This window comes from Carettochelys insculpta, chromosome 5, assembly GCF_033958435.1.
Source record: "Carettochelys insculpta isolate YL-2023 chromosome 5, ASM3395843v1, whole genome shotgun sequence".
Taxonomy (NCBI): Eukaryota; Metazoa; Chordata; order Testudines; family Carettochelyidae; genus Carettochelys; species Carettochelys insculpta.
In genome coordinates, this window is record NC_134141.1 from 112,076,023 (window position 1) to 112,094,281 (window position 18,259).

Genomic DNA, 18,259 nt, shown 5'->3' on the forward strand with positions numbered 1-18,259 from the left:
GCCCTTAGCCAGTCAGTCAGTCAGTCAGAAGTAATTTCCAGACTGAAGTTCTGCCCTATATTGCTGAATGGATTACAGTTACTTTGCTTCAGAAATATATTATTTAATGTTATTAATTTACATACAGTAAATCTTGAGGAACACTGAGGCTGAAATCGTGTTTTCCCACTGGTTACTGCATGCATCTTTAACTTCTAGAGGAATCCAGGTCAATGTGCTGTTTAATATTTCATCTTATAAAATATAATTTACTTCTCATTTTTATATATTTTTTCAGGACATCTAATGACATCAGCTGGAGCTTGTCTGCATCAGAACTAAATAAAATCTGAATCAGAGTTGATTCAGGTTTTGTTCATAATACAGAACAACAACAACAGAGGCATTCCCTAGTAAGTAATTATGGGGTAGATAATCACATCTGACACCCTCATCTCCTCCAGGCACACAGGACTACTTGGAAATGCCTGTACCAGAACAATTATGTCTTCAATGATCAATATGACCATACCCAGCTAAACATCATGCACTCAGATCCTTAGCTGGAGTTACAACAACTTAGAGTAGCTGAATAACTCTCCATTGGATTACATTGTTAACAACGGATCTGAGGTAGAAAAACATAAGCATATTGTATCAGAGAGGTAGCCATGCTAGTCTGTAGCTTCGAGAACAACAAAAAGTCTTGTGGCACCTTATAGACTAACAGATATTTTGGAGCATAAGTTTTCAAGGGCAAAGACTCACTTCTGATGAAGCGGGTCTTTGGCCATGAAAGCTATAAGCATATTGCTTATCTGGCAGTAATATTTACAATAAAACATATCTGTTTTGTACAGATCACTGCATTTTTCCTTACTAAAGACATGTTGCTGAGAATGAAAAAACACCCAAAAAACAGCTGAAGTTTTATGCACGAATAGGGGGTTTAGTTTCCTTGAAAGAGATTTGTGTGCTATAATATCTTAAATTGGATAACGGCAAGCGTTACTGATCTTTGATTCGTACTTAGTTCCTAGTGGTTTAAAATATATTGCAATCAAAACATCTATTTGCCAACAGAGCATTCATCACCAAAGTCACATGCATATCTCCAGTTAATAATAATTAAGGGGAGAAAACCAACATTTTTGCTTAACTCAGACTGCACTCAGGCCCTCAGAATTTCTTTGCACCTCAGTTGTAAAGACAGAGTTGTCAAAAAATCAGCTGAATATCATTGAACATGACATATTTAGGGTGGATAACATTAAATATTCACGTCAGAGTATTAGACATACTCCTAGCAGACTATTACAAAATGTAACAAATGTTTACATTTATTTATTTATATATTTATTGGTATCTCCTGTTACTCTCTTATCTAGAATTCATTTCCCAAATGAATGTTATGGTATTTTGTTTAAACACTACAAAGTAGGTGATATCTACTCCATTAATCTTTCTGTTTTCTTAGGTATCTGTGTCTCTGTATCTTTTATGTCTCTTTATTCTATGGTTACTATATTTTGATACTTTGAATCACTTTAAACTCTAGCAGAGTTCTTTACTTGGCACAATTTGGAAGCATGAAATTAAGTTGGCACCCATCTAGTTGATAGTGACTAAACACTTGCAAAGCTATCTTTTCACATTTCATGGTAGTTGCAAATGAATAATCAGGATCTTACAAACAAGTCATTCAGAATGAAACCTGAGTTGGACAAGTAAATCTTGAAAATCTGGATTGACTGTGATAAGCTCTGAACAAATTGATGTAATTTTTCATTTTTCTGATTCATGTTAATTCACTAAAACTGTTGTGTGATGTTTCTCATTCTTAGTCTGAACACTTTGTAAAGTGCCCTATGTAGACACAGATAACAGCTTACTCAAATGGGCCTGCACTGGCCCATACATTGTGATTTTTCCTTAATGGTAAATGCTAGGGAAGGACTGAAAATGGGGTACCCCTTCCCTCCTTCAAAAGTAGCAAAAGGGGGAGAAATTAGAAATGTTTTTATTCCAGTATTTTTAAAGGCTGAAGTTTCATAAAACATTTTTCCTACAAGAAAAACAAGAATGAGATGTATGAATTATCTGCATATGAATTATCCTTTTGTTCAGTCATTTTATCTGGTTTTTCATATCTATATCTATATCTATATCTATATCTATATTGATTTCTATATTCCTTCGCATTTACCATTAAAGAAGAATTCCAATGAATGGACTGGTGCTCTCAGCAGCACTGGCAGAGGGCAGTCCCATTGAACTAGCTGTTATCAGTGTCGCTATGGAGCATGTTACCAAATGCTCATGCTAAGTATGAGTATATATGGATATAGATATATTTATATTAAAGGTCCAAAGCAGAATGTTATATCCAGACCTTCCCCTTGCTCCCCACAAATGGCTTTGTATCTGAAATGTCCATCAATCAGAGATTTTCTGCTTTGGCCCATTTTCATTTTAAGCAGTCTTCTGTCAAGACACTATTTTTTATACTCAAAGCTCTAGAATTTTTTGTCTGGAAAAGCTACAGCTACATGTGACCCCAGTTCCCTAAAACAGAAACATAGCTTATGTCAGTGTATTTGTTTAATTAATTACTTTAAAAAAATAAGTATGAGTTGTTTCAAACATAGGACATACAGTTGCTATTAGTATCCTTTGTACCACTTGCAGTAATAAAGTCCACTTTTTACACAGCTAATAATGTCAGGGCAGATTGTGAAATATATTTGTGTGTGTGGATTATCTCTCCATTTCCACATTCATTGGTTGCAATCCAGAGATCCAGAAAGCACAGGCCTGGTTTACTGCTAACACAGTCTGAGGTTTTCTTCATCTTTCCTTCCCTTTACACTGGCCAGCAAGAGCGAATAATCTGACATAGGCTCATTTAGGTCTACAAATAGGTTGTTCCAAGCAAAAGAGAAAATTCCATGTGTACCCAATTAGACTATGCTGCTGACTATGTTGATCCATTCTTTCATTATTTTGCATGTGTTTGACCAATTGGCAAGGTTAGCTTATTTTTGGGTTCCTGTTTTCTGGATATGTCAGAGACTCACTTCTAATCACTAAGGCCATTTCTACACAGGCCACACTTTCGGAGCTAATACACGGAGTGAAAGATGCTAAGGAGGCATGGATGCAAATTCCCCGCAACTCATTAGCATAATGTCATGTGATTTGGAGTCTGGAAGAATGGTCTTTCAGACTCCAAAATGCTGTGTAGAAGCACGGCCCCCAGGGTGGGGCTTCCAGAAGGAAGTCATTCTTCTGGAGGCCCCTTCTTCCCAAAAATTTTTCACTCCGTGTATTAGCATGCCACTTCCAAAGGAAGTGGCCTGTGTAGAAACGGCCTAAGGCTGGTTCTACAAGAGACCCTTCCTTTTGAAAGGGGCATGTTAATGAACGGGTTCAAAAGATGCTAATGAGGCACTGCAATGAATATGCAGCGCCTCATTAGCGTAATGGCGGCATCAGCGATTCAAAAGTGCGGCTTTTCAAATTGCGTGCAGCCCATGGAGACGGGACCTTCTGAAAGAACCCACCCAGTTTTCAAAAGCCTTTCTTCCTAACACCAGGTAGGAAGAAGGGCTTCTGAAAACTGGGTGGTCCTTTCAGAAGATCCTGTCTCCACAGGTGGCGTGCAATTCAAAAAGCCGCACTTTCGAATTGCCGCTGCCGCCATTATGCTAATGAGGTGCTGCATATTCATTGAAGCACCTCATTAGCATCTTTTGAACCTGCTCATTAACATGCCCCTTTCGAAAGGAAGGGGCTCGTGTAGACACAGGGTAATAGTTCTTTGCAGCCACCAACAGTGCTAAAATAAAAACCAAAGTGAACCAGTGTCTGTGCAGTGAAATTGCAATCATGTGCAATTAACTGTCTGGCTCCTGGGTGGAAGTGGAATGATGTTGTAAGTTTTTTTTTACTCAATCAGTATGTGTCTGAATACAGTTGCTGCATTATTATTGTGCTTATTTTTGTCTTCTGTGGCACTAGCAACATTCTCTCAGTAATGGTTTCTGGGTGCCTCTAAAACTCTCTCATTAGTGGTAGCTTAGCTGACTCCTACGGTCACTGGAGTAAACTGCAAGTATTGAAGTATGAACAAGTTCATCTTATTAATATCTCATTAATATCCAACCAACAGAAAAATTCAAACCTTTCAGTGTTCGGAAGAGAATAGGATCAGAAAGTGGTCCGACTCCTTTGGCATTGCGAGCTTGGATTCTAAAGTAGTACACTGTATCTAGGTTGAGGTCCATAATTTGATGAGTAAGTCGATCACCGCTGATTGACTCCATGACCCAGTCATCAATTGGTGCATTTTTGTCCAAGGTGTAGAACAAAATATAAGCTGCATAAACATTCTCTTGGTTAGTATATAAAACACATTTTACAAAGTATATACAAACTTCAAATTTCAAACATGATAAATGTTTTTTATTTCACCTTGTTTGCACAAGTCTTTCATTAAATCTATTTTGATGAATGTTTCAAGCATGCATAATTTTCCTATTTCAAGGTCACAGTATCAGTTACAGTACTCACTGCATATGAAACACAGGATTAACAACTGCAGAAATACCAAGCAAAATGTAAAGTGTTATATTTGTTACTTGTACATTGTGCTTGTCAAATTCAGACTTGTGAACCAGCATGATATCAATCATAAACCATATGAGATAAATGTTCAGTATTTCTGGGTGGGAATAAAACTAAATAACATTGATGATGCACATCATTTACTGGGTGCTCATGTGAAGCTGTGCAATATTTCCTGGTAACTATATGGTAACTCTATTTGAAATATAATAACAGTAACTCATTGTAAAGCTATCACTGTATCTCACAATCCCTGGAAAAATAAATAGAAGTACCAGTAAAGGTAATTTGACTTAGTTCTCAGTGGTGCACAGGAGCCTGCCTAAAAGGTGAATACAGCTGACCCACTAAATAATAATCATACTATAATTAAATTTAACACTTTCGGAAGGGGGAAATACAAAAAAAAATCCACCATACTAGCACTGAACTTAAAAAGGAGAACTACACAAAACAAATAAGCTAGTTAAATGGAAATGAAAGAAATAGTAACAAAAGTGAAATGTCTGCAAATTGCATGGAAACTCTTTTAGGCCATGTCTACACTAGCTAAAAACTTCGAAATGGCCATGCAAATGGCCATTTCGAAGTTTACTAGTGAAGCACTGAAATACCTATTCAGCGCGTCATTAGCATGTGGGCGGCCACAGCACTTCGAAATTGACGCGGCTCGCCGCCGCGCAGCTCGTCCAGACGGGGCTCCTTTTCGAAAGGACCCCGGCTACTTCAAAGTCCCCTTATTCCCATCTGCTCTTAGGAATAAGGGGACTTTGAAGTAGGGGGGTCCTTTCAAAAAGGAGTGCCGTCTGGACGAGCCGCGCGGTGGCGAGCCGCGTCAATTTCGAAGTGCTGCGGCCACCCGCATGCTAATGACGCGCTGAATATGTATTTCAGCGCCTCATTAGTAAACTTTGAAATAGCCATTTTGAAGTTTTTGGCTAGTGTAGACACGGCCTTAAAAACATATTAAAAGCTCAAACTAAATGTATTCTCCAAATTAAAAAAAAAATATTACGAGGACCAAAAATTAGAATTTCCTTGGCTACTCTAATTCCTTTCTGGAAAAAAGACACTATTTCTAATATGAAACTTCCTGTCTTTTGGAAGGAGTATTTAAATGACATAGATTGGAACTTGTTAATGAGGCACTGATATGAATATTCTGCACCTCATTAGCATAATGGTGTCCAGTTGCACTTTGAAAGTGCTGCTTTTGAAACACACACTGGCTGTGTAGACGTTGGTGCTTCGAAATAAAACCCAGGTTTAGAAATTCCCTTATTCCCCAAATGAATTGAGAATAAGGGAATTTCCAAGTCTGTGGTTTATTTTGAAGCACCTGCATCAACACAGCCAGTTTGCATTTCGAAAGCAGCATTTTTGAAGCCCAACTGGCTTCTGTTATGTTAATGAGGTGCTGAATATTCATATCAGTGCCTCATTAACCAGTTTTGATCTGTGTCATTTGTATGCCCCTTGTGAAAGGGAGAGGCATGTGTAGACATGGTCCTTGTGTTTAAATACTCAGATGGTACAAATCAGCATGGCTACATCTACACTAGAGAGTTTTTAGAGAAAACTAGGGTTTTGTCAACAAAACTCACAGACCATCTACACACAAAATGTGTTTTGTTGACAGAAACTTTCAACAAAAAACTGTGTAGATGCTGGAGGTTGGGCCTTTGGTCGACAGAGCAGATCAAAACATCAATCTGCTTTTATGTTTAGACATGATCTGTCAACAAAAGTGTTTTTCAGAACATCTCTTCTGACACTAACTTCCATAGACAGGTGTTTCTAGTGTAGACGTAGCCCATAAATAGCCATTTCGAAGTTTACTAATGAAGCGCTGAAATGCATTAGCACGCGGCACTTCGAAATTGACGCGCCTCGCCGCCGCGTGTCTCGTCCAGACGGGGCTCCTTTTCTAAAGGACCCCGCCTACTTCGAGGTCCCCTTATTCCCATGAGCTCATTTGCATTTGTATGAGCTCATGGGAATAAGGGGACTTCGAAGTAGGTGGGGTCCTTTCGAAAAGGAGCCCTGTCTGGACGAGACGCACGGCAGCGAGGCACGTCAGTTTCGAAGTGCTGCAGCCACCCGCATGCTAATGAAGCGCTGAATATGCATTTCAGCGCTTCATTAGTAAACTTCGAAATGGCCATTTGCGTGGCCATTTCGAAGTTTGGGGCTCATGTAGACATAGCCCCAGAGAGATAGCCGTGTTAGCCTGCAATCTATCAAAACAAAAAAGCAGTCAAGTAGCACTTTAGAGAATAACAAAATAATTCACTAGGTGATGAGCTTTTGTGGGACAGACCCATTTCTTCAGATCTACAGCCCTACCAGAACAGACTCAATATATAAAGCACAGAGGTCCAAAAATGGCTATCATTGTTGGCAAATCAGATAGGACAGCCACAGACTATACCACAATAATACTAATCCTGGAACTTTTCCTTGCAACAAGACTTGTGGCCAGCTTTGTCCACATATCTATTCTGGAGATACCATCACTGGACCTATGCACATTAATTACAGAATCATTGGCACATTCTCTCGTTCCTCAACTAACATCACATATGCCATCATGTGCCAACAATGTCCACATATTTTGTATATAGAACAGATTGCAAACACTCTTTGACAAAGAATGAATGGACATAGTGCAGACATCAAAAATTTCCAAATACACAAACCTGTCAGACAGCACTTTAATGGAGTGGGGCATTCTGTTAAAGACCTCAAAGTTTGTGTTCTACAGAAAAGAAACTAACAGCCTTCTACAGAAGGAATGTTCAGAATAAATATTCGTATTCAAATTTGACACATTACCATGTGGTTTGAACTGGGACAGCAATTACCTGGCCCATTACAAGGACTCTTTTGCTACTTTGATGTTTGACCTGACACTTACTTCCCCACCCTGCACCCCTCTCTCTTGCTTTTCTATCTGATTTGCCAACAATAACAATTTTTCTGATTTGTCAACTTTGGTAAAAATGTTTGGACCTCTGTGCTTTATATATTGAGTTTGTTCTGGTGGGACTGTAGATCTGAAGAAGTGGGTCTGTCCCACGAAATCTCATCACCTAATAAATCATTTTGTTAATCTTTAAAGTGTTACTAAACTCCCTTTTTTCTTTCTTACTAGTTAATTCTTGAGACCTAACTCCAGTTGCCTTGCTTGTAAGGGTTAAAACCATAGACAGTGGATCCTAGAGTGTCCCCGGGAATGCTGGGGAAGCAGGAATGGAGTTGCCAGGAGGCCAGGAAAGTCAATGGGAACAGAGTGTGGGCTTTTGTATTGGGAACAGTGGCATTCCTGTTCCTGTTGTGTGGCCAGGACGGTGTTTGTAAGGACATGAAATAAACCAAGGAGCCAGGCATGTTGAATCCCATGACATCCAAGCCTAGGGAAAGACTATATCTTGAAACAATTGTAGCCCAAGGAGCAGCAGCCCTGGGAACTATAAGTTATGGACTACAAACTGCAGCATGCTGGGAGAACTATCTAGTTCCTGCCAGGATGCACCCTCTGCCCCCATCAAGGTCTCAGCAGAGACTAAGCTGAAGCAGCATGCAGGCTGTAGGCAGAGCAGAGGGGCTTCTGAACTGTGATCCTGTTTTTGTGGGCATTTTACAGAATAAAGCCTGTTCTTGGTGGTTTGTCTGACTGGTTCTGGTCTGATGTACACACATTAATACACAACACAGTGCACACCACAGAGCCTCAGGCCTAGTTATGTTATGTAAGAAATCACAAGGCTTCCCCTTTGCTGAATAACCTCACACTGGGCTAATGAACAGGAGGGGTTACACAATGGGTATGTGAGGAGAACAGGGAATGTTTAGACAGACATGATCAGGTTATTTTCTTTATTTTGGGATTTGTTGGACTTCTCTGTGCTGAGCATGTGTAAACGCTCTCTTACCCTGTAACTCTCCAGACTGAATCCCAGGGAAACAATCCTCCATGATTTTTAATTTTTATAAGCTGCTGTGTAACACACAGCAACACAGCAATGTTCCACCAAGTGGGTTCTCTTTATTTTTGTTGTTAATAAAAATCACCCCTTTAAAACTACGATCTGGTTCCTCTTTCCTACATGTTCTGTGTGCATGTGCCTAAGACTGCAAAGCCAAACTACTAAGCACAATTACAGTTTTCAAGCTCTCACCAAAAGGAGAATTAGAAGCTTGAGGACACCTGACAGGAAGGGATTCCCAGATGTCCCTTCCTGAGTTTTCAAAGGAGTTTTTGCATTTGCGGGGTGGCAGCGTTACTAATCCAAGACCAGGGAAACTATGATCTTGGGGAGTTTTTAACACAAGCCTTAGTGGCAAGGTATTTTAAAGTTATTGGTGGGCCCCCACCTTCTGCATTCAAAGCGCCAGAGTAGGGAACAGCCTTGACAATGAGTTGACGTCAGGAGAACCATTTTCTATGAAAATGTATATTTTTGAAATGTCTTTCTTTTGGATGTAATCAGTGTGTGTAAATGCTGAATAGAATGTATAGTGAAATAATGTACAAAGCATTTCCAGCCTGAGGTGCATTACCCCCTGGCAATTCTGACAGATTTGAATATGTCTTATTTTACTAGTAATACTGTACCAGATTTTTATTTGGTGTAAATTACCAAAGCCAATGGAGATATGTAAATTTACACAGGTTGAGAATCTGATCCAATAGGCTCTGAATTACCTGCATAGGACCTATATTTTAAAGTACTCTTGCATTATCATTTATGGTTCAGAAAACTTCAGCAATATGTATCAGGAATTATTAGACATTTTAGTGACACACACACAGGCATTTAGTGGCACACACGTATCTCTGACACACACAAAATATGCTGTATGACTTCCAAGTGTCTAACAAAATAGTCAATTAAACCATTATGTGCACATTTTTAAGTTGAATGATATTTGTCATAACAATTATATGCCTCTTAAATATCTATTAAAATCTGAAAGTGATCATTTTGATGCAAAATCTCTGATAGAACTCGATGATATTTTTCATACTAAATTAACATTATGGACTTGTAATGGATGTCTTAATTATGCATTGATGTTATCTGCAATGTTTTGAACAATAAAATTTGTCATTGTGAAGTATCCATTAAGTTCAGTCCTTGTCAGTCAGTATTAGTTTCCCTGATCATCAGTGCTCTAAGTTGTTATTATAAAGTTAAACATCACTTATAAATACTACTATTTATGTGATGTACTAAGTAACCTATCATTATATACCTTAGGTAGTATATTATTGCCAAATAAACTACTTATTATTAGTCATTTTTAATTGCCACAGAAGACCTTTGCTTGGAATCACTACATTTAGAAAGTATATTAATGCCTTCAGCATTTAAAACTAAAGGATTTATATTCTCTAATTCTCCGTCTCATTGTAACTCTAGCACTGAATTAACGGCTAACATAACACAGCATTTCCTCTGGGGGGAAAACACAGTTCAGATGAAATATAGTGCAAACAAACAAACATCTAGGAAGAATAACTGATGAGTTGAAACCAGTCAGTGAACAGAGCTGTAAAATGAAAACATAGACACGGAATAATATAAGCATTTACCAGTAATTTTTCCATTGGCTTCTAATGGAGGCTGCCAGCTGACAATGACAGCTCGTGGCTTCCCTTCCCGAGTAATGACTGTCAGATCCTTGGGAGCAGACGCTGGTGCTTAAAAGAATGCAAATAATAGACAACAAACTATCAGAGTCTCAGCTATAATCCTGGTTTCTTTAAAATGCTATATCAGTCATAAACTAATCATTATGCATTTACCTCTCTTCTTAGATCCTCTTATGCATTACAAATACATTCTCAGGTAATATATGCTGAGAACTGAAAACTAGCTATTTGAGGGAAACTCTGTATAGTTACATTCATTGAGGATATTTCTGGAAATGTGGATACTTTTGTCCCATTCATCACCTGCTGTACACGTTAGGAGTCTCAGGTCTTTTACCACATTTAATTTTAATGCTCCAGCTCCTACAAGGATATTTAAGGTGCCCATTTCCATTTACAAAATGAAATGAAAATATTCATAACATGAGACATTCTGGATAGAGTCACAAAATTGAGACTTGTGTAGCAATAGTATAAAAAGAGTCCTAAATAGAGTAATATATTCCACTAAATAGTGGGGGCTACTTCTGTGAATGTATTATACCTTATTTATGCTGCACATCCATTGCACAACCAAGTAGCACTTTTAAGACTAGCAAAATAGTTTATTAGGTGAGCTTTCGTGGGACAGACCCACTTCTTCAGACCATAGCCAGACCAGAACAAACAAGACACACAGAACGAAAAACAGTAAGCAAGGAGGACAAATCAGAAAAAGATAATCAAGGTGAGCAAATCAGAGAGTGGAGGGGTGGGGGGGAAGATTAAGAATTAGATTGAGCCAAGTATGCAGACGAGCCCCTATAGTGACTCAGAAAGTTCCCATCACGATTTAAACCACGTGTTAATGTGCCGAATTTGAATATAAAAGTCAGCTCGTCCACTTCTCTCTCTAAAACGGAGCGATAATTTCTCTTCAGTAACACACATACCTTGAGGTCATTGACAGAATGCCCCATTCCATTAAAATGTTGACTAACTGGTTTGTAGATCTGGAGTGTTTTGATGTCTGTTTTGTGCCTGTTGACCCTTTGTCTAAGGGAGTTAGAAGTCTGTCCAATATACAAAGCACCTGGGCATTGTTGGCACATGATGGCATATATGATGTTAGTAGAGGAGCATGAGAAAGTGCCCGTGATTCTGTGAGTAACGTGGTTAGGTCCAGTGATGGTATTTCCAGAGAAGATATGTGGACAAAGCTGGCGGCGGGCTTTGTTGCAGGGAAAGGTTCCAGGACTGGTGTTCCTGGGGTATAGACTGTGGCTGTTAGTAAGGATCCTCATGAGGTTGGGAGGTTGTCTGTAGGAGAGAACAGGCATGTCACCCAGGGCCTTCTGGAGTGTAGCATCCTGATTAAGGATAGGTTGTAGGTCTTTAATAATTCATTGCAGTGGTCTGAGTTGGGGGCTGTAGGTGATGACCAGTGGTGTTCTGTTTTTGGCTTTTTGGGGCCGATCTTGGAGTAGCTGGTCTCTGGGTATGTGTCTGGCCCTGTCGATTTGGTTTTTTTACTTCTCCTGGTGGGTAATTCAGGTTTATGAATATTTGGTAAAGTTCTTGTAGTTTTTGGTCTCTGTCAGTTGGATCAGAGCAAATGCGATTGTACCTAAGAGCTTGACTGTAAACAATGGATCTAGTCACGTGTGCAGGATGGAGACTAGAAGGGTGTAGATAAGTATAACGATCAGTAGGTTTTCAGTACAGTGTGGTACTGATCAGGCCATCCTTGATTAGTACTGTAGTGTCCAGGAAATTTATCTCTTGCATGTTGTAATCGAGGCATAAGTTGATGGTGGTGTGTAGATTGTTAAAGTCTCTGTGGAATTCTGAAAACCCTGTACAGAGGCTCTAGAAGTCTGAGTAAATTGGATCACTAGGTAAACTGGGTACAAGCAAACAATCTGCATTTTAATAGTCTGAATGTAATGCATGCATTTAGGAATGAAGACTACAGGCAATGCTTGCTGGAGGAGAGACTCTGTCTTGGGAAATAATGACCTTGGAAAACATCTTGAGGTTGTGGTGGATAATTAGGTCTCCATGAGCTCCCTGTGTGATGATGTTGCCAAAAGAGCTAGTGTGATCCTTGGAAGCATATATGGGGGAATCTGGAGAAAGAGAGGTATTTTTATCTCTATACTTTGCTCTGGTGTTTTTGCTTCTGGAATACTGTGTTTTCAATGCAAGAAGGATGTTGATAAATTAAAGAAGGTTCAAGGAAGAGCCACCAGAATAGGTAAATGATTAGAAAAAATGCCTTACAGTGATAAGATAGATAGATAGATAGATAGATAGATAATGTACTATCTATCTCTCTAGACAGGTATGCACCACCTCCATGCACTTCTGCTATTTAGCTCTGGGGCATGTGCACAGAGTGGTGGAAGGCACTCTCAGTGCATGGCTCCAAGTAGACGCTGCATTTAATTGTTCAAAGAGTTGCGTGCAGCTCAAGAGCCATGGGATAGATAGATAGATAGATAATACATGGCTCTTTGCACTCTATACATGGTTCTTAGTCCCTAACAAGTTGGCTACCCCGACCTACTTGGTTTCTACTATGTGAATTTTTTGATATTTGAACATCTGCTTCAAAGTCATTATTTTTTAAAAATACTGTTTCTAAAAATGTGGCTGGGTTGATGTAGAGTTAGAAAAAAAAAACATTTTAAACAGAGAGGTTCAAACTGACTGTCTGACCCAAAATGAAAAAAATACATATATGGTGCTAAAGACCTCGAAGTAAATGTGCAACCACATACTCAACAAGTTGTGATCCCAAATAAGGCATTATCAGACTACTAAATAATAATCAGCTAATCTTACAACAAATTTTTCAAGTGGCCCTATTCAAAAAACCATCCCAATAAGAAAGGTATAAAAAGGAAGCTCACATAATATTGACACATATTAATACATGGATAAGTAGGTGAGACTATTATTCACTCATGTTTTGTCTGAGATCTAATGGCTACTGGATGCTAAATTTAACTATTCTATTGGGTTTCCTTATAAATGAGCTTGGGGATGTTAGGATTGTTCATCACTATATATAGTTGGGGCAAAATAGGGATGGGTGTCATGAATGAGTGCAGGGAAGGGGTTAGTCTTCTAAAGTAGCCTGAATCTCACATGAGCCAATGGGAGTGAAGTAATCCTGTTTAAACTGAGAACAACTGCAGTTGCTGGGGCATTTGTCTCTAGGGGCTCAGAGAGAAAGACATGGACAGGGAAATGGCTTTCAGGCAGTTGAAATAAAGTACCCTGTCTGCTGCAGAATCAGCCATAGAGGTGGGAGTACCAGGGAAATGTATAGTTAGATGCATTCAAGTTATCGGGTTATTTGAAATTGGGATTGATGGTCTGGCTTGTACTTTGTTTTGTTATTGACTGCTGTGTTTCTCTTTTGTGTTACTGTTTTTAACTTGATGTTTTTTCCTCTGTAACTTTTAATCTGAATCCCAGGGAAATACCTTCTCTGCATACAACCCCCAATTTCTTTTTCTCTTATTTTGGGACTAAATCACTGTTCTTTGCAATTGCCTGTGAAGGGCTCGTCTGTGAAAGGTCTGTGTGCGTCTATCTTCAGCCAGAACCTAGCTACCAAATTACAGCTCTTCTCTCTCCTGAGGGAGAGTTAAGAGCTTGCGGTGCCCCCACAAGATAGTGTGCCTTCTTGTGGAAGGTGGGCGGTGTTTTCTCACTCAGTAGTGGCAGCCTACCCTCCCTGAGTGCCTGAATCTGTGACCTTGAGAAGTATGAAAGTAAAGCCTGTTTACAGGCAATGTGGTTTTTTTTTTTTTTTTTAATCTCTGTGGGGTCTCACTTTCTGCCTCACTTTCGGAGCGTAGCATGGGAAGTACCCCAAAAAATCTCTTATCCTAGTCATGTTCACAGTGTGGTATGCCTGTCTACTTAACTAGGCAAATCTGTGAAAAGGCAATAGACACTATTGTGTTGTGCTTCACAAAAAAACATTCAATTAGTACACTATGTCTGATGTGGGCTTATTAGTTTCTGCTGGAGAACTAAAAGTTAGGGTTAGGTTCAGATTGTAAAAATCAGGTATTGTGAGTAAAATCAAAAAAACAAATATTGCACTCAGCTATCATTAACTCCCCCTGAAGTCAATGGGAATTAGCTGTATGCAGGCCAAAATTTGGCTGGAGTATTGCTTTTGCATTAGGGGTATACATCATCTTTGTGCCCCATGTTGCTGATCTCTATGGAATTTTATAAGAATATTGATAGAAACATTCCCTGTTTTTCCACATGGAAATGGTTACAAAATAGGCAATAAAAATCAGAAATACATGATGCCTTTACTTAATACAGTGGCATTTCCATCTTAAATCATTGCATGGAACCCATAAAGGAAAATTTAAAGAAGCATGTGTTTCTACTGATTTTCCCTGTTACTAACTGATGTGTCCAGCTGTTGCCATTAAAAAAAAATCAATAGTTACCAACAGACATCACCACATTTTGCATCTGGTAAATGATTGATTTTGACATCTCTTTGTTAATGGGTTGATTTTTAATTGTGGCCATTGAACTTTCGCTGCTTCTTGTCATGAATAGAAAATATCACAGATATTACACAGCCATCCATGGTTATAAATCAGAATCAGAAGTCAGTTAAAGAGGAAAATATCATGCTCAGAGATATAGATACACTTTTTGTTGAGCATGGGAAATATAATAAAGTAAATGAATAGGTTAGATCCTACCCAGAACAATGTATCTCTAGTCTTTTGAGCCATTCAGGGCTAGACTGCAGACTTTTTTTGGAGACCAGACATCTCTTAGAAGAGGTCCGCCACATCCAAACAATGCATTCATTTTCCTGAGAACACTGCTGAAAAAGTGGATGTGTTCTGCTGACATCTCTGTACCCTAGTACTAGGAGGCAGAAGGGTTGTCCTGGCAGAGGGGCTTTTCCCAACAGAACTGTTGGCAAAAGATACGCAGATTGCAACGCACAATTTGCATATCTTTTGCCAACAGTTCTCCACAGTCTATACCCAGCTTTAGGCTGTGGAAAATCTACCAGTTCTGCAGAAGGCCTTCCTATTCAGAAGAAAGACTGGCCAGTTCTGGAGGGCCAAATATAAAATGAAACAAAAACAGTGAGCTAGGAAGTTCAAGTTCAAAACTCCCTGCCTCTTCTTCACCCCATTCAGATTTTTCCATTCCTCCTATGCTGAGGCCAGGGAGTTCACTGGAATGACTCAGAAGCAATTCTTCCAAAGAGCCTAAAGGTGAATAATTTATTCTAAACACATACAGAATTTAATAGAAAATACTCATCATGCTGTAGGGAACTAATACTCAGACCTTATTGGTTTAGGAGCCAAATTAGTGATTAATATTATGCAAAAGAGCTAGTTGTGTGAATTCTTTTTTTTTTCATTTACATATTTTATACCTATTATTCTCACAGCAAATAAGTTAAAAACTTAGTGCAATTTGATAACTTAATTGCTTAATAACACAGTAAAAGCATTCTGACTTGTTAATAACTTAGATTGGCTAATAATTAAATTGCACGCTATTTTAATATCATGCGCTAAGAGCCTCAGGGCAAATATTATTTAAAAGCCACTTGTGTCTCACAAGCCTCAGTGTGAGTTCCAGTGAGGTAGATAATTTTTTAATCCAGTCGACAGAATTCTATTCTTTTGGACACACTTCACCATTAATATCTGAAAGATAACGACAAAACCCAGAGAAAAGTTACCATTCTCTATTTTTTAAGTGAGAAGAGAGTGGAAGCATGGTAGAGAGATGGGGCCTGACAAGCTCCTTAACTTCTTTTTCCTGGTTGACAGAAATAAAAATCTCAGTCCTCTTTCACCCAGGAAGGAAGCTGCTTACATGAGACAATAAGTCCTACAGATACAAAGTCTGAAGGTGTGAATAACAAGCAATTTGAAGAGATTGCTTGACTTTTTTGTACATAATTGGTTTAATTTTGCAGATGCTGCCCCAGCTGCTGTGACTCCAACTCAGGATCTTTAAGCCAATTATCTAATGTGCACAAACAAACACCTCCAGAGCCTGTGGAACTGCACACATATAATCTAGTGAATAGAAATGTGGATCTTTGGCTTCAAAAGTACCTATACCTTTTCAGCCCAAAATAATCTCTAATAGCTAATAACAGTGCTTGATACCATCCCAGAGCCACTAGAGGGCAGGATCACATACACTGGAGCCAGGACAAGTAGCCTTTTATAAATCTAAATCTACTATATTTGGGAGAGTTTGTCTGCCTGTCTGTGTGTTTGTTTGTTCAAGAACTCCTCCTAAACAGTAAGAGATGAAATCACCACATTTGGTATCTGGCTTCCTCTTATCATAACTTAAAGCAAGGTCAGGATTTGGTTGTGCCAGGAAAATGGGATGTGCCTGGAATGGGATTGCCAAAGAGAAAAGAGACACTCTGTCTGGGATTCGCCCAGTCCCAAGTCCCCCGTCCCCCCGATCCCTTTAGGGGTGGCAAAGGAGCACTGAAATTCCGTCCACCCCCACCAACTCATACAGGAACATTGCTGCCTGTTGCTCTTCATCAAGAGGTGAGGGGAAAGTGCACAGTTTGCTGCATTCCTCACTCTGGCTGAGGAGTGCAGGGGGTAGATGAATCTGGACCTGCCCCAGCTGGGGGACATGCCCTGTCTTCCAGCTGTGCCCACTGGAGCTGCAGTGGTCAAGGAGAGGTGCTTCTCACCTGGCTCCAAACTACTGTGGTGAAAGAGAGCTGGGGTAGTCCTCTCTTGCCATGCAGCCCAGATCCTCTCGTCTCCAACCCCACCTCACTGCACTGATTTAAATATAGCATGTACATTTTCATTTTATTTTCCCAAACTCAAAAATTAATCAAGTTACAGACCTGAACAGCATCAGGAAATTCTTCTATTTAATAAATGAAAGAGGCTAACAAAACTGCCATCCTAGTCGTAGTAGTCTATTTCCATCGTTGTTCTCACCAGATTTTAGTTTTCTTTGAGAACTCAGTACCAATTAGGCCATATCAATAGTGGAAAAGACCTATGAAGAACACTGTACTTATGATCCATATTACTACAACCAGGACATTTTTAAAGTTATTAAAATACCTAGACATACCTGCTTCATACGTTGTGGCATGTGCAGTCATGCTCCACGTGCTTGACCTCCGACCTTTTGTTACCATGACAGAGAATTCATACATAGTGTTTGGCTTAAGGCCTATCACACTATGGCTCAAAGCAGTTGTGTCTGCTGACTACAAAAGAGGAAGAAAAAAGTAAAACAAATGAATGTATAAGCAAATAAGACTTGAAAAAATGAAAGCATAGCAAACTAACATACCCACACTCTTTCTCCACATAACAGAGCAAGTAGAAGAGCATAATACAGTCTAACCAAATTCCTTATGTAAGTATACTTTTTGGAAGCATGCTTTCCTATAATTTAGACACTTAACTAAGGGGTGGAGAGTCCCTCCCTCCCCCGACACACCTCTCTTTCTCACACAATATGGAATCAGACACAATCTTTCAAATGAAAGGATAATAAAATGGAAGCTGACACTGTGTCCTCCATTTGTGCCCTTATGGGAGAAAAGCAAAAGTATTTACATAAGTTAAAGATTAAACTTTTGGGCTGCTTTGCTCTGAGCCATAAACTTAATGTTACATGTAAATAAATTATTGACTTAAAATTTGCTTCCCTTTCAAATTAGATTTCGTCTCCCCCCAAAAATGTTGCTTGGTCTCTAATCAAATTTTGCAAACACAGTTTCTCGCAAGAATGGCTCTAACTATGACACTCTGGTCTTCCTAAGTTTCTTAGATGAATATATAGGTAATTTTTTAAGCAGTTGTAGTTTTTAAGTTTTGTATTATTGTTGTTTAAATATGTGTTTTGTTTGTATATTAGAGTCTCCACATTCATGACTTTAACATGCGCAAATTCAATTATTCGCGAGGAGGGGAATCGCCTAAATGTCAC

At 39.1% G+C, this 18,259-nt stretch overlaps 1 protein-coding gene across 1 annotated transcript in view; it reads right to left on the minus strand.

Moving 5' to 3' along the window:
* Nucleotides 1-18,259, minus strand: part of DCC (DCC netrin 1 receptor) — a 588,079-nt gene that overhangs the window by 91,269 nt on the left and 478,551 nt on the right. Inside the window, 3 exon segments of the mRNA XM_074995966.1 lie at nucleotides 4,163-4,357; nucleotides 10,205-10,312; nucleotides 17,393-17,531. Coding sequence (XP_074852067.1) covers nucleotides 4,163-4,357; nucleotides 10,205-10,312; nucleotides 17,393-17,531 — 442 coding nt within the window.